The sequence below is a fragment of the Bombina bombina genome, chromosome 3 (genome assembly GCF_027579735.1).
Source record: "Bombina bombina isolate aBomBom1 chromosome 3, aBomBom1.pri, whole genome shotgun sequence".
Taxonomy (NCBI): Eukaryota; Metazoa; Chordata; class Amphibia; order Anura; family Bombinatoridae; genus Bombina; species Bombina bombina.
This window is the reverse complement of record NC_069501.1, coordinates 502,791,159-502,816,271: the sequence shown is the minus strand read 5'-3', so window position 1 is coordinate 502,816,271 and position 25,113 is coordinate 502,791,159. Positions and strand designations below refer to the sequence as shown.

Here is a 25,113-nt window from a genome sequence, read left to right as displayed (position 1 = left end):
ATGTGCTAGTGCATGTTAGACGATGCCTGATGTCAAACCTGTAGTTGTTATGTGGGTGCTGGAAGGTATTGCCCCTAAGCATACCATTACAAGTAACGCATCCTGAACATGGGAAACAGCCCATCTTGGTTGTCTTCAACCAGGTATCCTTCTTAGTTTTTCACAGGGTCTGATTTAACAAGTATGTCCCTCAAGTTGCTCGTTCTTCGGTATGCTATTCTGGGGGCAGGGACCCTCTCAAACGGTAACGTGGGATCAGTGCTTATGACAGGCCAATGTCTCCGGACCACCTTGGTGAGATGTTTACAGGTTGGTGTATATGTGGTGACCATATTGATTTGCCCAGGGTCAGATTTTATTGCATGTTTCATCATTCCTGACTTAGTGGGATCCATGAGATCATCTTGTGCCTTAGTGACCATCTCCCTGGCATAGCCCCTCTCTACTAATTTGTCATTCATCTCTTTGAGTTGTTGTTGCATCATAGGCAACTCACTGTTGTTCCTGATGACGCCAGTTGAGAGGTAAGAATCCCCTTCTTTTGGTGCAAAGGGTGAAAACTCCTCGCATCCAACAGGGAATTGCGGTCTGTTGGCTTTGTGTATAGAGAAGTGCCAAATTGAGTTACACCGTCTGCATCAATTTTAAAAATGGTGAGATCCAAAAAAATTTACAGATTCTACGCTGTATTCCAATTTAAATCTAATGGGACTGGCCATTGAGTTCAAATGTGACACCCACTCAAGCAATGCTGATTCGCCTCCTCTCCACACCAAAAACACATCATCTATGTACCGTGTGTAGTACTTGATGTTGATGTTATCAAATGGTTGCATTTGTTCACGCTCGTACCACGCCATATAGAGGTTTGCATAACTGGGTGCCACATTTGACCCCAAGGCCGTACCAGCAATCTGCAAAAAATAGTCACATTTGAATCTGAAATAATTTTTCTCCAGGCAATATGTCAGCATCTCGCAAAGAAATTCAATGGGTGGTCCATTGTAGAACACATTACCAGTCACCATGGATCTGACAGCCCCCACTCCCTCAATATGAGGTATAACAGTGTCGAGGCTGTCTACATCCATGGTGACAAGTATGTCATCACACTGCAAGTCAATATATCTCTTGAGAATTTGAATCATGTCTGGAGAATCCTTCAGATAAGCTTCAGTATGCTTAACAACCTCCTGAAGGTGTGAGTCAATGTATATGGCCAAACTGGACAATATCGACCCCCTGGCAGACACAATAGGTCTGCCAGGTGGGTTTACCAAAGTTTTATGCACCTTCGGGAGTAAGTAAAGTACAGGTACCTTAGGATAATCAGTGACAAGAAACATAAGTTCTTGTTCACTAAGTATACCTGCCTCATAGCCGTTTTGAAGAAATTTGTCAATAGCCCTTTTGTATGTTCCCGTAGGGTTATTAGATACACACACACACACACACACACACACATATATATACATACACACACGTGGTTTGTATTTTTATGCTCCCAGAGTGTATTGGATATTGAGAAACATGTAAATTACAGATTCTGTAGTCTTAAATAAATTTTTTCTTTTTGCCCATATTGCCCAGCCCTAAATATATATATATATATATATATATATATATATATATATATATATATATACACACATATATACATACATACACACACACACACTGCACTGTATATACATATACACACATATACAATCACAAGATAATACCACACTCGCTGGATTTTCCCCAAACAAAAACACAAATTTATTTAACAACACCTCTGCCTGTGTAAATTGTAAATGTGATGATATGACAACACATATACAACGTGAATCACAAATGTCAAAGCTACGTACAAAATCATTATCAGCTGTTAAAATTTAGTGTACAAAAAATACCCATAGTGCTAAATATCTATGTGATCCTATCCTAACTTTAAGGGCAGGATACATGTCATATCATAATTACAATCAGAAAACAATACAACTATACAAGCTAAACCATTGACGCCCACCTCTTATCTCAGTGCACTTTGACAGTTTTTCACAGGTAGACATTGCTAGTTTAGGTATATATATATATATATATATATATATATATATATATATATATATATATATATAAATAAAAACATTGTGCTCACTCCCAAGGAGTTAAATATGAGCCAGCACTGCTTGGCTAAAATTAAAGTCTGTCAAAAGAACTGAGATAAGGGGGCAGTCTGCAAAGGCTTAGATACAAGGTAATCACAGAGGTAAAAAGTGTATTAATATCACAGGGTTGGTTACGCTAAACTGGGAAATGGGTAATAAAGGGATTATTTATCTTTTTAAACAAAAACAATTCTGAAGCAGACTGTAAGTATGGAGTGCAGTTCTAGGGACCAATTTTACAAAGGGACATTGCAGAATTAGAGAAGGGCCACAAAACTAATAAGGGGAATGGAGGATTAAAATATGAAGAGAGGTTAGCCAAATTGGGTCGGTTTACTCTAGAAAAAAAAGGAGATTGAGATGTGATATGATTACTTTATATAAATATATTCAAGGACCATATACAGAGATGGCAGAAGTTCTGTTTATTCCAAGGCAGTTGTCTGTAACAAAGTCACAATATAAGGCTAGAGGAATTGAGATTTAATCTCCAGCAACGTAAATGTTTTTTTCATGGTAAGAGCAATAAAATTGTTTAACACCTTCCCTAAGGAGGTAGTGACTGCCCATACCTAAGATAAATTTAAAAATGGCTTACATACATTTCTGGCTAAAAACAAAACTCAGGGATAGGACTTGTTTGTGTTAAATGGGTTGGCATTTTTATTGTTTAAAGCAAGTTGAATTGTCAGCTTCTTTAGTGTAAATCGGGTAGTCTCTGTATAGATTGAACTCAATGGATTTCTGTCTTCTTTCAACCTCATCTAGTATGTTACACAAATTAGATGTCAATGTTGCGATTTTTTTTTCTCCATATATGATATAAGTAGCCAGCACAGCAAATATGAAGCTATGTCACACGGCTCCTAAGAAATAATAGACAAGCTCCTCAGTCTGAGGGATCCTGCAGGACCAACTGCACATTCTCAGTACATCAAAAAAGGAGATCCCTGCACCATCTATATAAACAGTGAATCGGCAGTGTAAGAGCGATTCACTGTTGCCGTCAGACTTACATGGCCTTTCTCAGGACAGAAAGCACATGCGGGTAGATGCAGATACACGAAAATTATCCCAGGTATAACGCGCGTTGGTCCATTCTATATCTCACTACACTGCAGAAAGGAATAAGATGACGTGGAGATCAATGAAAAACGGTAGGAGCTTTATAAATATATATTTGTAAGACTTAGTTTTCATGCAAGGGGAAATAAGCTATTGATTTACATAAGCATAAACTGTAGATAGTCACCCTTTAAACGGTTTTCATTTCCCATCTCTTGTAAAGTTTCTACATTTTTGCTCATATTTTAATTCTTACATAGTGGTATTTCCCTGTTATATACAGGCTTAATCTGTTGGAATCTAATTTACTTAAGAGAGGTTTCACTAATATCCTGGATAACTCCAACATTGTGTGGCTAATGTTAATTTAAACGCAACTTGGCCATCTTACACCCATAATTTGAAGTTTATTTACCATTTTAGGACATTATTTACCTCACCATATATCTAGTCTGTGCCAGTAAGAGTTTAAAGGGCCATAATACAGACTGTACAAAATTCCATATCCAGAATTCCAAAAACCAAACAAACATTCTAAAATCCAAAATTTATAAGTATTATTTATTTTATTTTTTAAATACATTGATCAAAAATTACTTTTCCCGCCTTTAAGTCACAATATTCTGTGGCTGTCCCCACCCCCCCAAATTCAAATAATGGTCTATATTTATTTAAAACAACAATTACCTTTCTGATTACACTATTATCTTTCTGAGGGTACTATGTATACAAAGGTATTAAAAATGATATAAAACTACCTTGTATAAGCTGTATTATGACAGGTAAATATTGCCTAAATTACATAAGATATTGTTGTTTACACTTGGTTCCATCTCCAAACTGTCCCATTTTAAAGAGGCAAATATTCCAAAATCACAACCTTTCCTGGTTCCAAGCAGTTGTGAGAAATAGGAGGTAAAATTATATGAAATGGGTAAGGGAGTGACAGACTTCTCTGAGCCACTTTCAGTATGAAACCATTACACAGCATTAATTTAAGAATGTATTGTATTACCTTATTAGTTCCAAGAAAACTTGTGCTGGCATCTGGTTCGTTATTCGGATTTAATTCCATTCTACCAAGGGCATCAACTATAGATTGTTACCTTTAAGACAACAAAATATATTAAGAGAATTAGCATCAGTTACAAAATATCATATTATATTTAATCACAAGGGCTGTCTTCAATAAGAACACATATAAACAATCTAATGAACGAATAAAGATGACATCACCACTAAAAAGCACAAAAATGCTTTATTTCAGGGAATTACCCACTAAAAATATTACAGCAACATTTTGGGCATTACTGCCCTTAATCGTGCTACCTCTAAGACAACAGAAAGGGTGATTTTTCATAATTTTGCATGGAATATAACTTTACATTGGTATATTGAATATTCTTCAAGAAAGAAAAAAAAGAAGACTCATAATGTCAACATGTTTATAGTTTGTGCAATTAAAATGATGGTAAACTATAAGGGCTTGCTCATCACAGTATGATAAAATGAGTAATATAATGTATACCTAGCATTTTTTTTTTATTGTGATGTCTAAAATTTATTATACTTTGTTAAATTTACTCACTTACTGCTTAGCTTATGCTGCCTTTAGCAAAGATGCCTCTAGTAAACGTTATTACTATTTTTCCGCAGCAAACGCACACATACTGTGAGGGCCTGTGTACCAGTATTCAAACACTATGAAGGAATAGAGAGCTGGCAGTGGAATGTATTCCGTGTGTGTGTGTGTGTGTGTGTGTGTAATACAAGCCACTGTGGACTCTCTGAGTAGGTCTGATGTTTGAAGATAGATGCTCAGGCCCTAGTGGCTACATATATTTGCCTCATCATTGGCTTGGTCACGCCGTTGGATACTTTATTAAAAATTAGCGGTACTTTAATTCATAATTTATTTATTTTTAATGATGAACATTGAATGTTGTTTTTTACTTTTAAAACAGCCACTTCTTTCCTTTTGGCCAACATTTGGTAAAATTGATTGACAGGCGAGTCCTATTTAATACAGCAATGGATGTTCCCCCCCCTCTCCGGGGCGTTCAGCCTCTTTTGGTCAATGTCACGCTATTGTTATGCATTAGTGAATTACATAGGACTCGCCTGTCAATCAATTTGACAAAATGTCGGGCGGAGGAAAGAAGTGGATCGGAGGCTTTTTAAAAACGTAAAAAACAGCATTCTATGTTTATCATAAAAAAAAAAATAAAAAAAAAATGATGAATTAATGTACCGCTAATTTTTAATAATGTTTACAACAGCGTGACCGAGTCAGCTTAACTTGACATTCATAAATAAAAAGAGAGAAGCACTCAACCTGGAAACGAACAATAGCATAATAGCTTGTTCTATGGCTAGTTACCACCCAAGAAGCAGCCTCTTTTTGCTCAACATGTGCCTTTCACAGAGAAGAACTTTCCTGAAGCACATCAGTCTGATCCTGACTTCACAGTACAGTCCAGCCCCGAAATACCAGGCAATCCCCTCACACTGAGCAACGTTACCCACGTTGAGCGCTTCTCTCTTTTTATTTATGCAAATGATGACACTTAGAGAAGTGTGATGCGGGAATCCAGACGTGGACCCGTTGCTCAGTGTACCTAGAGGGATATGGTTGCACCTCACTGACGAGGCCCACAATAGGCAGAAACGTACATCTGGGGTTTTCCTGTTTCTCTCGTTCAGAGAGGAATTGCCTGGTATTTCGGGGCTGGACTGTACTGTGAAGTCAGGATTAGACTGAAATGCTTCAGGAAAGTTCTTCTCTGTGAAAGGCACATGTCGAGCAAAAAAAGGCTGCTTCTTGGGTGGTAACTAGCCACAGAACAAGCTATTATTCGTTCCCAGGTTGAGCGCTTCTCTCTTTATTTATTTTAACTTGACATTCACTTGAACTAATATGTTCAGCTAGGTCCCAGTAGTGCATTGTTTTTTCCTTCAAAAAAAAGGATAAAACAAATTTGATAATAGAACTCAGTTGGAAAGTTGTTGAATCAAGACTTCCCTTTAAAGATGGTATCCCTTGGCAGCAGGTACCACAGTTGGCTAACTTTTTCCGAACTTTAATATGAGCAGATTTGCTGACAGAGCATCCTTAACACTGGTATCCCTTTTCCGGACTAGTTTCTTGCTATTTTTGAGCTAGCAATAGATATCTCAGCCTTTCTTCCATTCTTTCCATGGCAGGTGACAGACCCATAGGACATTGTTTTGCAAGGCATACTTTTTAAAGATCTCACTCTCAGAATGCGAATTACTGTATATCAATTTATGACCTATTTCTGTTCACCTGGTCTGCCTTTATATAACTGCTTAGCTTATGCCTAAAACGCCTGTATTCTTGCTTGGCCTAGCAGACTATAGTTATTGTTAATTTCTAACCTGCAATGCTTGCTAAACGGTGTACTAAGCAATATTCACCAATTTGCTTCAGTATATGGAGGGAAACCTAAAATGAAAATTGGATCACTTAACATAGAAAAAAAATAAATATATATATATATTTTCAAATAAGACAAGAAAATAATGACATAGCAGAAGCCAGGCTAGATTTTACCAACAGGCCAAAGCATCTTAACCCTACTTGCCATATTCATACACCAACAATGTACAATAACCTCAACCAATAAAAACATAAAATATTAAAATCTCACTGGTTAAAACCCAAATGATGTCCTAGTCTTGAAACAAACTCATAAAATATTTACTACCTAAAAAGGACAGTTCACTCAAAATTTCTCCACTTTAAATTATTCCCAATGATCCTTTTTACCTGCTAGAGTGTATTAAATTGGTTACAAGTAGCTCCTTTACTCCTATTTCAGCAGTTGCTGATTTTGCCTGTGGTATAGCCACCTATACTGAAAGTTTTGATACTGGAGTATATGCTATTAACAAGCCTAAGTAAACACAGCCAGCAGAAGAAGTTACATTCTCAGTGGGATGCAGGATAGTTAAGTACCGTAATAAAATGATAATTGTCCATTGTTCTCTCTATGTATTGAGCTTTGGTGTTCCAGACAAATAAAAGATAAGGAAGCAAGTGTGTGTACACAAAGTTATAACATAATGAGATATGATATCACATTTAAGTTCAACCCATTTTAATAGGCTGTGGTTTCAAAGCACAAAATCAGCTACTTCATATACACAAATATTTTATACTCTGCAGTTGGTATGGGTTTTATTTTTAGGTTAGGGTTTGGGCCTGCAAAAGAGCTAACTGGCCTTTTAAGGGCAATGCCCATCCAAATGCACTTTTCAGGGCAATGGGGAGCTTAGGTTTTTTTAGATAGTATTTTATTTGGGGGGTTGTTTGTGTGGGTGGTCGGTTTTACTGTTGGGGGGTTGTTTGTATTTTTGTTTTTACAGGTAAAAGAGCTGATTACTTTGTGGCAAAGCCCTGCAAAAGGCCCTTTTAAGGGCTATTGGTAGTTTAGTTTAGGCTAGGGTTTTTTTTTATTTTGGGGGGGCTTTTTTTATTTTGATAGGGCTATTAGATTAGGTGTAATTAGTTTAAATATCTGTAATTTGTTTATTATTTTCTGTAATTTAGTGTTTGTTTTTTGTACTTTAGCTAATTTAATTTAGGTAATTTATATAATTATAGTGTAGTGTTAGGTGTTATTGTAGCTTAGGTTAGGTTTTATTTTACAGGTACTTTTGTATTTATTTTAGCTAGGTAGTTATTAAATAGTTAATAACTATTTAGTAACTATTCTACCTAGTTAAAATAAATACAAACTTGCCTGTAAAATAAAAATAAACCCTAAGCTAGCTACAATGTAACTATTAGTTATATTGTAGCTAGCTTAGGGTTTATTTTATAGGCAAGTATTTAGTTTTAAATAGGAATAATGTAGTTAATTATAGTAATTTTATTTATATTAATTATATTTAAGTTAGGGGGTGTTAGGGTTAGACTTTGGTTTAGGGGTTAATACATTTATTATAGTGGAGACGACGTTGGGGCCGCAGATTAGGGGTTAATAAATTTAGGTAGGTGGCGGCGATGTTAGGGACGGCAGATTAGGGGTTAATAATATTTAACTAATGTTTGCGAGGCGAGAGTACGGCGGTTTAGGGGTTAATATGTTTATTATAGTGGTGGCGACGCTGGGGCGGCAGATTAGGGGTTAATAAGTGTAGGTAGGTGGCGGCAACATTGGGGGCGGCAGATTAGGGGTTAATAAATATAATGTAGGTGGCGGCGATGTTGGGGGCAGCAGATTAGGGGATCATAAATATAATGTAGGTGGCGGCGGTGTCCGGAGCGGAAGATTAGGGGTTAAAAAATTTATTATAGTGTTTGCGATGAGGGAGGGCCTCGGTTTAGGGATTAATAGGCAGTTTATGGGTGTTAGTGTACTTTTTAGCACTTTAGTTCTGAGTTTTATGTTACAGTGTTGTACCATAAAACTCTTAACTACTGACTTTTAAATGTGTTAGGACTCTTGACAGGGTAGGGTGTACCGCTCACTTTTTGGCCTCCCAGGACAGACTCGTAATACCGGCGCTATGGAAGTCCCATAGAAAAAAGACTTTACGAAGTTTACGTAAGTCGTTTTGCGGTAAGGCCAAAGAAGTGTGCGGTGACCCTAAACCTCCAAGACTCGTAATACCAGCGGCATAAAAAAGCAGCGTTAGGACCTCTTAACGCTGCTTTTTTACCTTAACGCACAACTCGTAATCTAGCCGTTAGTCTCTTCGCAGATGACGGTTTTCCTAACTGACCCTGACTCATCCCTACCGCATCTCTTACAGTTATTCCACGTGTTTGGTACACTCTCTTACTACAAGTTAAATGTAGACTAAACTGAAGCATACCCCCTAAACCTCCCAGACTCTCAGATTCGTGACCTACAACACAAATACAAATAGAATTTAAAAGAGATTAAACACCTGGGGGTCCACTTGTCACACGACTTAAACAGCGTCATTCTGACCAACCACAACTCCTTAATACAGACTCTCAAACAGACACTGGTGCTCCCCAGATACAAAGAGATCTCATGGCTCGGCAGGATATCTGCATTTAAAATTATGCTCTTACCAAAACTCACATACTTGTTTCGATGCCTAGCTTTAAAGAGCCCAGCAACACTTTTAGACACTTACCAATCCATCTTAAACACCTATATATGGGCGGGCCCGCGCATCACGAGTAGGATATTGCAAACCCCAATTGATAAGGGAGGCCTAGGTCTCCCTAATCTCAAACCATACTACGAGGCAGCTATGCTTACTCATGTATCTAGATGGGGCACCTCTAAAGAACACCCTAGTTGGAACAAATTAGGCCTTATTACCACAAACCATTCTACTCCCAGATCTTATTTGGATTCCACATCATTGCATTTCCTTTATACCTTTCACACACCCAATTATTCAGAACGCTTTATCTGTATGGCATAAGCTACGACACTTTACTATGATTGCCCCCCACCCGTCCCCAGTAAACGGAATTAGAGATTTGTTAACTGGTTTACCTGACTGTAACCCAAATAACTGGGCCAAGCTTAAAGGGCCACTAAACCCAAAATCTTTCTTTCATGATTCAGATAGAGAATAGAAATTTAAACAACATTACAATTTACTTCCATTATTTATTTTGCTTCATTTTTTAAATATCCTTAGTTGAAGAAAAAGCAATGCACATGGTGAGCCAATCACACGAGGCTTCTATGTGCAGCAACCAATCAGCAGCTAGTGAGCATATCTAGATATGCTTTTCATCAAAGAATATCAAGAGAATAAAACAAATTAGATAATATAAGTAAATTTGAAAGATGTTTAAAATGGCATTCTCTTTCTAAATCAGAAAAGAAAAAATGAGGGTGGCATGTACCTTTAACATTAAAACTGTAAATAGCTTGTACAATAGATCAACATAGTCTTCCCACCCAGAACAGATATCTCAATATGCTATCCCTCCGAAACATTCACTCAATAGTTTTTTTTTTTCTCAATTTACTTTTTATTGGGGATAAAGATGTTACATACATGAGAAGAAAAGAATATACAATCTGTACCAAACAATAAAATACAAAAATAACATATCCATATGGAAAAAACAACAACAACAACAGGATCATCTCTATCTTAATAAATAAAATAAATATACTACTTCTTCAGATTCTATCCGGGAGAGATACAGTCTTTACCAGACAATAAAAATGTGTGACCTGTCCATGTACTCTCTCCTCTCTATTCTTTTGTTTCCCTTTTGTTGCAGTTTTTACCATATAATACAATTCCCCATAAAACATAAAATAAAAAAAAACATACACAACATAATAACTATTAGATTCTTCTCTAAACACATACATCCTAATATATCATTTCAACCTCATTATAGCTCAGACTGTTTGCTATTATGATCCAAACATCTTCAATATAATAAACCTATCTAATTGATAACCAATTTAACACCAAATCATTCATTTTAATATTAACCTTGTGGATAGTTACTAAGAGAAATTATTGTGGGACCAAATTCCAAATGTGAATTCAGTAACAACCCACAAGACCTATATATGGGGTTTCCACCCCAACCTATACCTAGCTATATTCTTATGCATTATTCTTCTGATATGTTACCTACTTCACATTCCCTTAGCTTGGTCTGTCAGGTTAATGTATCTTCTTTTGTGGGCATATGCTTAAACGTTGTACTGCCGGCTAAATTTGATGGGTCAGTTACTGTCCTGTTTCTGCCTTGTTTAAAAAGACTTGTGGTTTCCCTAAAAAGACGATGTGGGGGAGTAGGCGAGAGAGAGAAAAAAAAAAAAAAAAAGGGGAGGATGGGGTCAACCCCCTACTGAAATAGCCATTGTAAGGGCAAAACTTCTGCTACTACTAGATTCAGAAAGGGTAGTGTGTCTCGAAGTGGTTCTATGGATTGTCCAATCCGATTGGCTGATTGGATCAGCCAATCAGATTGAGCTCGCATTCTATTGGCTGTTCCAATCAGCCAATCGGATTGAACTTGAATCTGATTGGCTGATTCCATCAGCCAATCAGAATTTTCCTACCTTAATTCCGATTGGCTGATAGAATCCTATCAGCCAATCGGAATTCGAGGGACGCCCCGTCATTCGTCGGGAGTTCGTCGGCCAGGATGGATGTTCCGCGTCGGCGGGATGAAGATGGAGCCGGAAGAAAGAAGAATGAAGATGCCGCTTGATAGAAGACTTCAGCCGGATGATGGACCTCTTCAGCCCCCGCTTGGATGAAGACTTCAGCCGATGATGGACCTCTTCAGCCCCCGCTTGGATGAAGACTTCAGCCGATGATGGACCTCTTCAGCCCCTGCTTGGATGAAGACTTCAGCCGATGATGGACCTCTTCAGCCCCTGCTTGGATGAAGACATCGCCCGGATAGGATGAAGACTTCGGACCCTCTTCTGGACGGATCGGTGATACCCGGCGTGGTGAAGACAAGGTAGGGAGATCTTCAGGGGCTTAGTGTTAGGTTTATTTAAGGGGGTTTGGTTTAGATTAGGGGTATGTGGGTGGTGGGTTGTAATGTTGGGGGGGGTATTGTATGTTTTTTTTTACAGGCAAAAGAGCAGAATTCTTTGGGGCATGCCCCGCAAAAGGCCCTTTTAAGGGCTGGTAAGGTAAAAGAGCTTTTCAATTTTCATTTTAGAATAGGGTAGGGCATTTTTTTTATTTTGGGGGGCTTTGTTATTTTATTAGGGGGCTTAGAGTAGGTGTAATTAGTTTAAAATTGTTGTAATATTTTTATAATGTTTGTAAATTATTTTTTTATTTTTTGTACTTTAGTTTAATTGTATTTATTTGTAGGTATTTGTATGTAATTAATTTATTGATAGTGTAGTGTTAGGTTTAATTATAACTTTGGTTAGGATTTATTTTACAGGTAATTTTGTAATTATTTTAACTAGGTAGCTATTAAATAGTTATTAACTATTTAATAGCTATTGTACCTGGTTAAAATAAATACAAAGTTGCCTGTAAAATAAATATAAATCCTAAAATAGCTACAATATATAATTATTCGTTATATTGTAGCTATATTAGGGTTTATTTTACAGGTAAGCATTTAGCTTTAAATAGGAATAATTTATTTAATAAGATTTAATTTATTTTGTTAGATTAAAATTATATTTAACTTAGGGGGGTGTTAGGGTTAGACTTAGCTTTAGGGGTTAATACATTTATTATAGTAGCGGTGAGGTCCGGTCGGCAGAGTAGGGGTTAATACTTGAAGTTAGATGTCGCAGATGTTAGGGAGGGCAGATTAGGGGTTAATAAAATTTATTATAGGGTTTGCGAGGCAGGAGTGAGGCGGTTTAGGGGTTAATACATTTATTAGAGTAGCGGTGAGGTCCGGTCGGCAGATTAGGGGTTAATAATTGTAGGTAAGGTAGCTGCGACGTTGGGGGGGCAGATTAGGGGTTAATAAATATGTAGGGGTCGGCGGTGTTAGGGGCAGCAGATTAGGGGTACATAGGGATAATGTAGGTGGCGGCGGTGTGCGGTCGGCAGATTAGGGGTTAAAAAAAATGTATTAGAGTGGCGACGATGTGGGGGGGCCTCGGTTTAGGGGTACATAGGTAGTTTATGGGTGTTAGTGTACTTTAGAGCACAGTAGTTAAGAGCTTTATGAACCGGCGTTAACCCATAAAGCTCTTAACTCCTGGCTTTTTGCTACGGCTGGAGTCTTGTCGTTAGAGTTCTAACGCTCACTTCAGCCAAGACTCTAATTACCGGCGTTAGAAAGATCCCATTGAAAAGATAGGATACGCAAATGGCATAAGGGGATCTGCGGTATGGAAAAGTCGCGGCTGGAAAGTGAGCGTTAGACCCTTTCCTGACTGACTCTAAATACCAGCGGGCGGCCAAAACCAGCGTTAGGACCCCCTAACGCTGGTTTTGACGGCTAACGCAGAACTCTAAATCTAGGCGATAGTTTTTCCATTTCTTAAAAAATTTTCTATATTGTTTTTCTGAATTAGGTTTCAAATCCTGCCTTTCGATTATCATCTAAAATTTCATAGTGCTAAGAAATTCATTCAAACTTGGAATCTCTTTTTGTTTCCATTTTTTTAAAATATTAAGTTACGTGCAGCCAGAATAGCCAGATTTGTTAGATATCTATCGCCAGGGTTCTCAGCTGGATGGAGAAAAAAAGATTTGGAGTGCATTTAATTTTATCTTAAAAACTTTAAATATGTATTAAGCCAATACTGTATTTTCATCCAGTATTGCTGTACTTTAGGGCAACTCCATAGGCAATGCATTATATTTGCATTGGGCTTATTACACTTAAAACAATAATTCTGCTGGGGTGCCCATATGCTAATTCTTTCTGGTGTTAAATAAAAATTATTAATTATTTTACATTGAGACTCTCTCCAGTTAACTCTTCCTGTAGCTTCTGCTGTCAGCGTTATACTATCAAGTATATCCTTACTATTACCGTAGTGTAATAAAATATTTCAAAAAATTCTCTTTAACCTGATTAATATGATTCTGCCCAATGAGTCTCATTATATTTTGGTACCAGATTGATATAGAACGAATCCCAGCCTTGTAAAGTTTAAGACCCGGATCAATGTATGGTTGGGTCCAGTCCGTACCAAATCTGCCTATATATGTTTCTATCAAATGCCGCACTTGTAAGTATGAGTAAAAATGTTTGGCAGGGAGGATCCCTTCTCAATAGTTGGGGATTTTTCAAAACAGAACCATGACCTCTAACTCCCTGGGACTCTAGGTGGGCGACAGTCCTGCAAGGCTATAAACTCTGACGACGCACTACCAATGTTTATTGAATTGCCCTTCCCTACAAAAACACACAATATTATAGCGTTGGAAAAAGACCTACAAAAAGAGATAGAACCCAAACAGTTGACAAAAACTATTGCTGACACCAGACACTCCATACTCTGTATAACACTTTTCGAGCTTGATGGCATTGGATCCCAAGCAGGGTTCATAGAATATCACCTAACAACCCAGTGACGTGTTGGAGAAATTGTGGGGAAAGGGGTGACGACATTCACATTTAGTGAAGCTGTCCAGTTATTAGACAGCTATGGTCGGAGGTACTATGCCTATGTACTCAGCTCTCGCTCCCAACGGACAAGGGCCCAGAAACTTACCTACTACACCTTAATATTTCAAAAAATTCTAAGGCCCAAAAAAAATCTCTTTATTTATTTACTGATGGCAACCAAATTAGTCATAGCGAGACATTGGAAACAGCAGACCTCCCCTTCGATACACAGTCACTGAGCTGCTTTCCTACATCAGAACAATGGAAGAGGCGGTTTTCCTAAATAGAGGAATATTAGACCTCCATTAAGAAATCTGGGCCCCTTGGGAAGCTCTACTGCAATCCCCCAACCCCAAATTGTAACAGTCGGAGTCAACCCCCCCACTTTCTCTTTCCCCTTTATTTTTTTAATTTTCTCTCTCTCTTCCCCCCTGGAAACATGGAAACTTAGTCTATACATGTTTATCGCTCATGCACCTTGTGAACTATAAATAATAGATGGAGCTATATGTTCTAAGCTTTTAAGACTATGTTGATCCACTATTATACCATGTTATACTTAGCACGAGTGAACTGCTCGAAAAGAGGACCTGATAAATACCATACACTTGGATTACAACAAAAGACAGATTGTGTCCTTACTCACATCTGTGGACTCAGAAAACCAAGGTATTGCTAACCTCCCCGGCACCCCCTAAAAGGGCGGAGAGGAACACTAATAGGACATTTCCTCATTTGAATCTGTAATAATCTGTAACATAAATAGAAGTACCTAAATATGTCTTACATCTGTTGATTGTTTTATGCTTTGATAACTCAATAAACATTTATATTTAAAAAAAAAACAACAAAAAACAGAAAACTCATAAAATATTTTTTTGTTACAACTTAAATATTTAGAACATATAACATTGTGTAATGCTATGATTAATATCAATCTTGGTTTTCTATAAGTCTGGTTGATATTTAAAAACAAAGGGATTAAACACATTGTTAAAAGTACTGCTCGGAAGCGATAGCGCACTGGTGGGCCCGAGCACTTACAGCCATGAACCAATCGGTTGCCGCAGTGCCACAACTCAGCTGTGACTGCTGCAGCTGATTGGTTCAGCAGTTGTATCTGCTTGGGACCTGCAGTTCTCTGTGGCTACCAAAAGGTATATTAACCCCGGGGATTACACACATAGCACTGCAGGGTCGCTGGTGCTAAAATTACATTCTCTAATGCATATCATTTTTACACTATAATGTCCCTTTAAAAATAGAGAAAAGAACTGCTGGTCCCAAGTAGAAACTGATGCTGACCCAATCAGCGGTGCTAATTAAACAGCTGGGTCATGGGACAAACTAGTGCATGCAATTGTCCCTCTATAATGGCCCTGTCAATCCTTTTTGTAATTAAAAGTGTGTTTGCGCACACAACATATCCCATAAAATCGTTTTTTGAAAATCCGTTTTTGAAACGTAATACATTTAAAAGTATATTTTATTTTTAGAAAACATAGGAAAAAATGCCTTAAATGTATATTTAAAGTGATTTTAAAGTTTCTTAGTCTACTGAACAGTATATACAATTAGCCTTCAAAACAGGAGCACTTTCATTGATTACATTTTTTAAAACCCTTTATTCGTAAAATATTTACCAATGGTAAATATTGCGCTGTTCCTCCGCCCACACCTCGCACTTCATTTAGTTGAGCGATGACTAATCCAGCTTCTTCCAATTGTTGCGTGCCCCACGAGTTGGAAGCCACGTGGGGCACGCAACAATTGGTAAAAGCTGATTCTTTATCGTTCAGCTAAATGAAGTACGAGGTTCGGGCGGAGGAACGGCACGATGTCTACCATCACTAGATGGTAAATATTTTACAAATAAAGGGTCTTAAAAAAATGTCATCAATTAAAGTGTCCTTGTTTTGAAGGCTAATTGTATATACTGTTCAGTACATTAATAAACTTTACAATCACTTTTAAAGGGACACTGAACCCAATTTTTTTCTTTCATGATTCAGATAGAGCATGCAATTTTGAGCAACTTTCTCATGAACTCCTATTATCAATTATTCTTTGTTCTCTTGTTATCTTTATTTGAAAAAAGGCAAAGCTATTTTTGGTTCAGACCCCTGGACAGCACTTGTTTATTGGTGGGTGAATTTATCCCCCAATCAGCAAGAACAACCCAGGTTGTTCACCAAAAATGGGCCGGCATCTAAACTAACATTTTTTATCTTTTCAAATAAAGATACCAAGAGAATGAAGAAAATTTGATAATAGGAGCAAATTAGAAAGTTGCTTAAAATTGCATGCTCTATCTGAATCATGAAATAAAAATTCATCCACCAATAAAAGAGAGCTGAGATGCATTATTTTTCAACTAAAGATAGCAAAAGAACAAAGAAAAATTGATAATAGGAGTAAATTAGAAAGTTCCTAAAAATTGCATGCTCTATCTGAATCACGAAAGAAAAAAAAATTGGGTTTAGTGTCCCTTTAAGAACCATTTTTGGTTCAGCACCTGGGTAGCGCTTGCTGATGTAGTCACCAATCAGCAAGCGCTACCCAGGCGCTGAACCAAAAATGGTCCGGCTCCTAAGCAAACATTCCTGCTTTTATAAATAAAGATGGCAAGAGAACAATGAAAAATTGATAATAGGAGTAAATTAGAAAGTTGCTTAAAATTGCATTCTCTATCTGAATGAAAGAAAAAAAATTGGGTTTAGTATCCCTTTAAAGGGACATAAATGTTAAAAAAGAAAATGCCCTAATGTGTTAATTATTTTATTATAACACTATTACTTTCATATAACCATGTGCCATAGTTTAAAGGATTACTTTCTGTTAAAATTTTTAAGCTAAACAACAAACATATTAAAGTTAATAAACATTAATTAAAACCTACTGACCTATATTTTCTCAAAAACGAAGTTTCATAACGTTCTAAAAGTTATATCTTTTATTCGCCGATGATGTCACGTTATCCTGCCCACTATTTTCAGCACCGAGTGTTCAAAATACTTAAACCAATAACTTTGTGTTTAAAGCGCCATTTTGAAACCTAGGTATTGTAAACGGATTGGTACAGAGCAAAGGATACCCACGGAGTGGGTTTGGAAAACAATTAAATTTGCAGACAAGATTTCTGATATACGGTAGAGATATGTTAATGAAATGCTATTGATAAAAAGCGTATTTGGGGTATAGTTAGTTTAAGATACTTTTAAATGTTATTTCTATTATCAAATCTGTCATTCTCTTGGTATTTATTTTTAAAAGGACAGGAAAATCAAAATTAAACTTGCATGATTCAGACAGAGCATGTCATTTTAAAACACTTGTTCTATCAAATTTACATTGTTCTCTTCATATCCTTTATTGAAAAATATGTATATATTCTACACTACAGGGAGCCAGCTGGTGATTGGTGGCTAAGCATGTTTGCCTCTTGTCATTGGCAAACCAAATGTGTTCAGCCCAGCTCCCAGTAGTGATTTGCTACTTAGGAGTCAACTTTAACTATGTGTCTAATTTTTTTGCAAAGGTTAAAGGGACACGGAACCCAAATTTTTTATTTTGTGATTCAGATAGAGGATGCAATTTTTTTTTAAATATTTTATTTATAACCAACAATGAATACAATATCCAGAGCGACAAAAAAGAACGAGAGGTATTTCAGTTTGTCATATATGTTATGTTAACAGAAGAAAAGAAAAGCGAAAAACAATATCAACCAACCATGAAGTATATATTACAATTCATATATATAATAGATTAACCTGAATTGTCCACCTATTTGGTCATTACTCATTGTTGGAGGTTTTTTTTTTTTTATATTAAAAAAATAAAATAAAACAAAATCAACAAAAAACAAAAAACAAAAAAGAAAAAAAGGAGGGGAAGGGAAGGTGGCCATCTCTCATTCACCTCGCCCAGCTACCAGATGCCTAGTAAGATTAGTTCAGAGTTTTGAAATGGGAAGATCATATATTCTTTTTCATTTTCAGGGAGTGATTTAATATATACTGCCCATTTATTGAAAAAATTCCTTATGTCCTCTTCATTGTCTATGTCTGTATCTTTTTGCTCTAATAAGCATTGTTTTTTTAGACAGTTTTGGATTTCGCATACGCTGGGCGCTGAGCGCGTTTTCCATTTTTTACAAATTAAGTATCTAGTAGCTAATATCGAGACAGAGATCAAGTTATCATTGGGGTGGCGTTCAGTTAGATTATCGTTACATAATATAATTTGATATAGAGTAAGAGTTACAGGGGGAATTTTCAGCACCTTATTCAGCCAATATTCAAGCCTGCACCAAGTATTTCTTACTTTTGGACAGAACCAAAACATGTGTTCTAAGTTGGCTGCCGGGAGTGAGCATTTGGGGCATTTATCAAAGCTTGAGTTGTGAACTCTGCGGCCCGTTTCCGGAGTGAAATATGCCCTATGAAGAATTTTGATATGTGCTTCTCGCCAAGTAGCTGAGAGAGTTGTTTTTTTCACTTTGCTTATAGAATGTTGCACTGTTTTTGAGTCTACCCCATTGTGTTCTGACAGTGAAGTCCATGTTTGAGCAAGTCTTGCTAAATTCTGGTTGCCCCTGCTAATAGCCAATAGATGATAGCATACAGAGATAGATATTCGATCTACAGTCATAAGTATAAGCCAATTTTCAAGTTTACCTAATTTCCAAGACCATCCTACCTCTCTAGTTGTTTCCAAGAAATAATGCCTTATCTGTAAATAAGCAAAAAAGTCTTTGTTGGGTAAGTTATATTCCCCTTTTAGTTTTTCAAATGTTTTGATGGTTTTTCCATCCCCATCTATCAGTAAGATCAATTTATTTAATCCATTATTGTGCCATCTATTGAAGACCTCAGACTGTAGACCGGGTTGGAACTTTGGATTCCCTATCAAGGTGAGGTGTTTTGAAATTTTAGGGTTAAAAGTTAAAAGCTTTGATATTTTCCACCAAGCCCTGATAGGGTTGGATATAGATTTAAGTCTTTTAATTTCTAGGGGTAGCTCTTTAGGAGGGGAGTGTAGGAGTGCTAGGGGGAGGTAGGGATCGCAAACATTACTTTCAAGATGGTTATTTAAAATGTAATCCTTAGATAAGATCCAGCTACTAGCTATTCGTGCCAAGGAGCTGAGGTTGTATGCTCTAATATCTGGCAATGCCATACCTCCGGAATCGCATGGGAGAGAGAGTTTTTTAAGGGAAATTCGTGCTTTTTTCCCTTGCCAAAGAAATTGGCTAAGCAGGCTATTAATTAGTCTTACATCCTTTTCGTACAGGATTACTGGGACATTCAGAAGTATATAGAGGAGTTTCGGGAGGAGCACCATCTTAAATATTGCCACTCGACCCGAAACCGAGAGTGGAAGTGTGTGCCAGGTTCTCAGCTTTTCTTTGATTTGCCTAATAATAGGGGGTATGTTAAGTTCATATAGTTTATCGGCATTCACCGGGACGTTTATTCCCAAGTATTTAAATGAGTCTGTTATTCTCTTGAAAGGGTTTTCTATGCAAGAGTCTTTATCCCTACGGATCCAGAGAATTTCTGACTTAGCTGTGTTTATTTTGTATCCTGAGAAGGTACCAAAATGATCTATTATTTGCATAAGCTTTGGGATGTTAATTTTAGTGTTAGATATATATAATAGTACATCGTCTGCATATAGGCCGATTTTCATTTCATGATTTGAGATCTTAATTCCTTCCAGATTTTGTCTTACCATGATTGCCAAAGGCTCAATGGCCACATTGAACAGGAGGGGGGAGAGGGGGCACCCCTGGCGGGTTCCTCTTTCTAGAGTTATTGATGGGGATGCCATGCCATTAATGATTAGACGTGTAGCTGAGCCTTTATAAAGGTTCTCAACAAATTCAGGGAATTTGCCCTTAATTCCAAATTTTGTGAGGGAGGTGTTGAGATGCTTGAAAGTGACAGAGTCAAACGCTTTTTCTGCGTCAATGGACAGAATAGCCATGTCCGGTGCTCCGGGCATTTCCTCTCTCCCCCCTCCCGTCTGCCGGGTCTTTTCCAGATATTCAAGTGTAAGTAATAATTCCCTTATTTTTGCCGAGGAGTTCCGTCCATTCATGAAGCCCGCTTGGTCCGGATGGATTACCTGTGGAAGTATTTGCTGTAGTCGAGCTGCTAGAATGGAGGTGAGAATCTTATAATCTGAGTTAAGTAAGGCTATCGGTCTATAAGATTCTTTGAGCCTTGGGTCCTTCCCTTCCTTAAGGATCAGAGTTGTATGTGATGCCGAGAATGAAGGAGGGACTGGTTTACCATTCATATAGAGATCGTTATATAAATTTATTAAATATGGAGAAATTTCCAAAGAGAGAATTTTGTAAAATTCACCTGGCAATCCATCCGGACCTGCCGCCTTGTTAGCGGGAAGACCAGAGATTGCCTCAGTTAGTTCTTGCGCTGATATGGGAGAGTTAAGGCTACTGATATCTTCGTCCGTTAGTGAAGGGCTTGCGTGGCCTTGTCGAGATCATAGCCTTTGCAGGAGTATAACTCCTGATAATATTTCACCAATGTGGATGCGATTTTATCCGAGTTTAGGATTTGCACACCCTTCTCTAGAAGTTCTTCGATATAAGGTTGCTTTTTTTCGTTATTGACCATTCTGGCAAGCATCTTTCCGGACTTGTTCCCAAATCTATAGAGTTTAGCCTGGGTTTTTAATTCCTTTTGTGTTTGTTGAGTCAGAGTGAATGTATCCCGGGCTTCCTTAGCCTGTACGTACTTAGACCAGTTTAAGGCGTTCTTCTGTAATATGAATTTATTATATGCATTAATGCTTTTTGTATCTCTCTCTCCCTTACCTTCAATTTCTTGGTCAGGGCTATCTTGTAAGTTAGAATTTCCCCTCTAAGGACCGCCTTGGCGGCTTCCCAGAACAATTCTGAACGTTCGATGTGTTCTGAGTTAAACCGGAGATATTCCTCGAATTTAGATCTAATGTGGGTTTTAAATTTCATATCTGTCGCTAGGTAATATGGAAAGAAGAAGCGCGAAGATTTGAATCTTGATTGATCAGGCTTGATGTCTAAGGTAATAGGGGCGTGATCTGATAGCAATATAGGGGTGATTCCTGCTTGCACTCTCAAAGAGCCCAGGCGCTCATCTACGAGAAATAGATCTATGCGAGACATAGTTTTGTGCGCTTTTGAGAGGCACGTAAATTCCTGAACATCTGGATTCTGACTTCTCCAGATATCGTATAGTGCTAGGTTTTGTTTTAGTTTCTTAAACATTTTAGATTCTAAATTATCCTTTTTCTGTTTTTTTTGTTTCGTGGATTCTCTAAGTCTATCTAATGGGGAGTGAGGTGCCATGTTGAAATCGCCACCTATAATTGATAGCCCCTGATTGTACAGGAGGAGTTTAGTTTGAATTCTGTTCCAGAATTCTGGATCGAAGGTGTTAGGGCCGTATAGATTGCAAATTGTGTAAATTTCCTGGGCGATTTTTACTTTTATTAGGACATATCTCCCCTCCGGATCAGGCTCGCAGTGGATCACCTCAAGCTGAGCTCTTTTACCAATTAAGATTGCCACTCCCCTTTTTTTACCTACGCTTGGCGAGAAGTATACGTCTCTTACCCATGAGGACTTAAGTTTGTTAGATTCTTCTGAATTGAGATGGGTTTCCTGGATTAATCCTATATCAGTCTGATGTTTCCTTAGTTGTGCTAGTATGGTTTTCCGTTTAATGGGGGTGGAGATCCCTCCCACATTCCACGAAACTATTCTAAGTTTTTCTATTTTTCTGTATTTTTATAGCATGAAAGTAAGGTGAGGGAGAGAGGTAGGGGAAGAGGGAGTGGAGAGGGAAAAAAGAAAGAAGAAAAAAGGGAAAAAAAAAAAAAAAAAAAAAAAGGCAAAAAAAAAACAAGAAACAAGAAAAAAAACCACCTGACACATATGGAACCTGCCCCATTTAGCCCTACAAAAGGGATCTTCCCAGTTATCGAACCTACACTGTTTAAGTGGGAGCTATATCGTCTGTTGCTAAGGAGTCTAAGGATGAGCAGAATTTCTCGGCTGTGTGTGCCTCCAGGAAGAAATGTACCGTTCCATTCACAGTAACTTTTAATTTGGCTGGGTAAAGTATGGTCGCATTTATTCCAGAATTTATGAATTTAGTGCATATAGGTGCCAGATCTCTCCTCCTGGAGGCTGTCTCAGCCGAGAAATCCTGAAAAATAAGGATCTTAGCTCCATTAATAATGAAAGGTTGTGTTTTGCGGTAATGCTGGAGAATAGAGATTTTGTCCTGGTAATTGAGTAGCTTTACAATAATAGGTCTAGGCCTATTAGATTTTTGAGCTAACTGTGGTGGGCCCAGTCTGTGGGCCCTCTCTACTAAGATGTTGTTGTGTAAGGGCGAGAGTTTAAGAGCTGTCTTTAGTGTGTCAGAGACAAAGAGGGCGAGGTCCTCATATTGTTTCTCCTCTGGAAGACCTATTATTCTGATGTTATTTCTTCTGCTACGATTTTCAAGGTCTTCTAATCTCATAAGGGTTTTTTGATTACTGCTACTGATGCTATCCAGCTTAGTGCCTTGTGCTACTACCGTGTCTTCCAAGTCCGATACTCTCTGCTCGACCTCCTGCATTCTTGAAGAGAATTGTCTAATTTCCTGAGATAAGGAGGAAATATCCTGCTTAATTTCCATCCTAAGAGCATCGAATTTGGGAGAGAGGGCATCAGAGATGCTGGCAACTAAGTTTTGGACATTTAGTACTTCAGGTGTGGCTGCATTTAATAAAGTTGATTGAATCTCAGCTACTGAGTCCTGTGTGTTTTTGGATTTCTTATCTCTTTGTCTACCTGCCATTCCTGGTGAGGATGCTTTAGAAGAGGTACCAAGAAATTTATCCATGTACTTCTCTATAAAAGAGAAAGAAGAAAAGAGAAGGGAAAAGGGAGGAAGATGAAGAAAGAGAGAGAAAGAAGGAGAGAAGAAAAAAAAAAAAAAAAAAAAAAGGAAACGTGAAAGTGCAAGGGAAGTGGGGGAGTGTGGGGAGGTGGTGCGTGATCTGTGGGAGGTGATTGAGTCGGGCAGGAGCTTGTGAGTGTACCAATTCTAGGATAGTGCCTTCGTGTGGAGTTTGCCAATTGTGTTGTTTGTGATTACAAAAAAAAAAAAAAAAAAAAAAAAAAAAAAAAGGGAATGAGTGAGCTAGGAAGGAATATATCTCAGGATCCCTAAAAGGGAACCAGTGAGGTGGGCGCAGAGAAATGCGCCAATTCAGTGTTGGGCTGTGGCTTGTGATGCCCTACTTGATTTACGTGCTATTTGGGTGATTTGTGTAGGTGATTGAAAAAGATGAGGAAGAAGGAAAGAAAGGGGGGAGGGGAAGGGAAGAGAAAAAAAAAAAAAAAAAGGAAAAAGAGGGAAAAAAGAAGAAAAAAGGAAAGAACGTTTAGAGTAACGTTGTGTATTCGCGTTAGCCCTATATATTGTTTATCTGCTCGCTTTTTCTAAGGTATGAGGGCTTTAGTGTTTTTAATCACTGGGTTTAGGATATTTGACAGAGTAGTAACGACAGTAGGTTAGTGGAAAACCTCTTTAGCAATAGGAGGTCAATTATCAATGCTCTTGTTGTATTTTTAGTTTTAATGAAAAATAGCTGAGATAGAGTATCTTTCCCAAGTTTTGGAACTACCGGCTATTGGACAGTGCTGGACATATACTTATTTACTTATGGCCCAGAATCTTTCAGTGTACTGAGTATCAGGAGTTACCATGTTCTTATTGGTAATAGGTGATATGGGTAAGCAGATAATATTGATTCAGGGAGTTCTTTAATATCTAAGGGCTTGATTAGAGGTATTTTATTTCTAACAGAAAGAACTAGGGGAGATTATCCCTGTTTGTTATTATTGTGATAAGGTATTGAATACTACAGGTAAGTCAGGGGATTACTGCCTGTATCCCTATTGTATTTTTTTCCCCTAGACACAGGACAGGGAAGAAACTCAGGTAATACAGATAAGTTTTGCTTTTCCAGCTGTACTAAATATCATGTAGATCTATCAAAGGGTCAGCAAAGATGTTGATTAATAATAAGATTCAGTTTGAGCCTTAATGACCCAGCTTTAGTAAAATATGTGTAGCGTAGTAACGCCTTTAAAAAGCCATCAAACAAAAACAATTCCTTTTTGCATAAGCAATATAAGAATGTACGCAATCAGACAAAGCTAGACAGTGTTATATCCAAAACAAGAAGAGATAAGCAACAAAATCAATTAATAGTATCAGGTTTTGGAGCATTTATATCAGAGAGGGAGAAGAGTGAAGGAGCCTATTCAGGTTCGTTAGAGACTGAAACTACCAGATATTGCACAGTGCTGGATTTATACTTATTTTCTTGTGGCACAGTAATTCTCAGTATACTGAGTATCGGGGGTTACCACGCTCTTATTTGTAGTAGGTGATCTAAATGAGCAGGTAATATTGATTCAGGGAGTTCTTTAAGGTCTAAAGATTTGATTATAGGTATTTTATTTCTAAGAGAAAAAACTAGGGGAGATTACCCCTGTTTAATATTGTTGTAATAAAGTATTGAATACCACATATAGGTCAGGGGATTGCTGCCTGTATCCCTATTGTATCTTTTTCCTAGACAGAAAGCAGGGAGAAAGCTCAGGTAATACAGATAATTTTTGCTTTTGCAGCTATACTAACTATCATGTAGATCTTTCAAAGGGTCAGCAAGAATGTTGGTTAGTGGTATGATTCAGTTTAGACCTTAATGACCCATCTTTAGGAATATGTGTGTAGCGTAGTAACGCCTTTAAAAAGCCATCAAACATAGACAATT

The 25,113-nt window shown here is 37.6% G+C and overlaps 1 protein-coding gene across 1 annotated transcript in view; it reads right to left on the bottom strand.

Moving 5' to 3' along the window:
- C3H3orf52 (chromosome 3 C3orf52 homolog) overlaps positions 1–25,113 on the bottom strand; it is a gene marked incomplete in the record, with an annotated part of 327,789 nt that overhangs the window by 302,050 nt on the left and 626 nt on the right. The window contains 1 exon segment of the mRNA XM_053706875.1: positions 4,231–4,321. Within this exon segment, the coding sequence (XP_053562850.1) occupies positions 4,231–4,290 (60 nt within the window).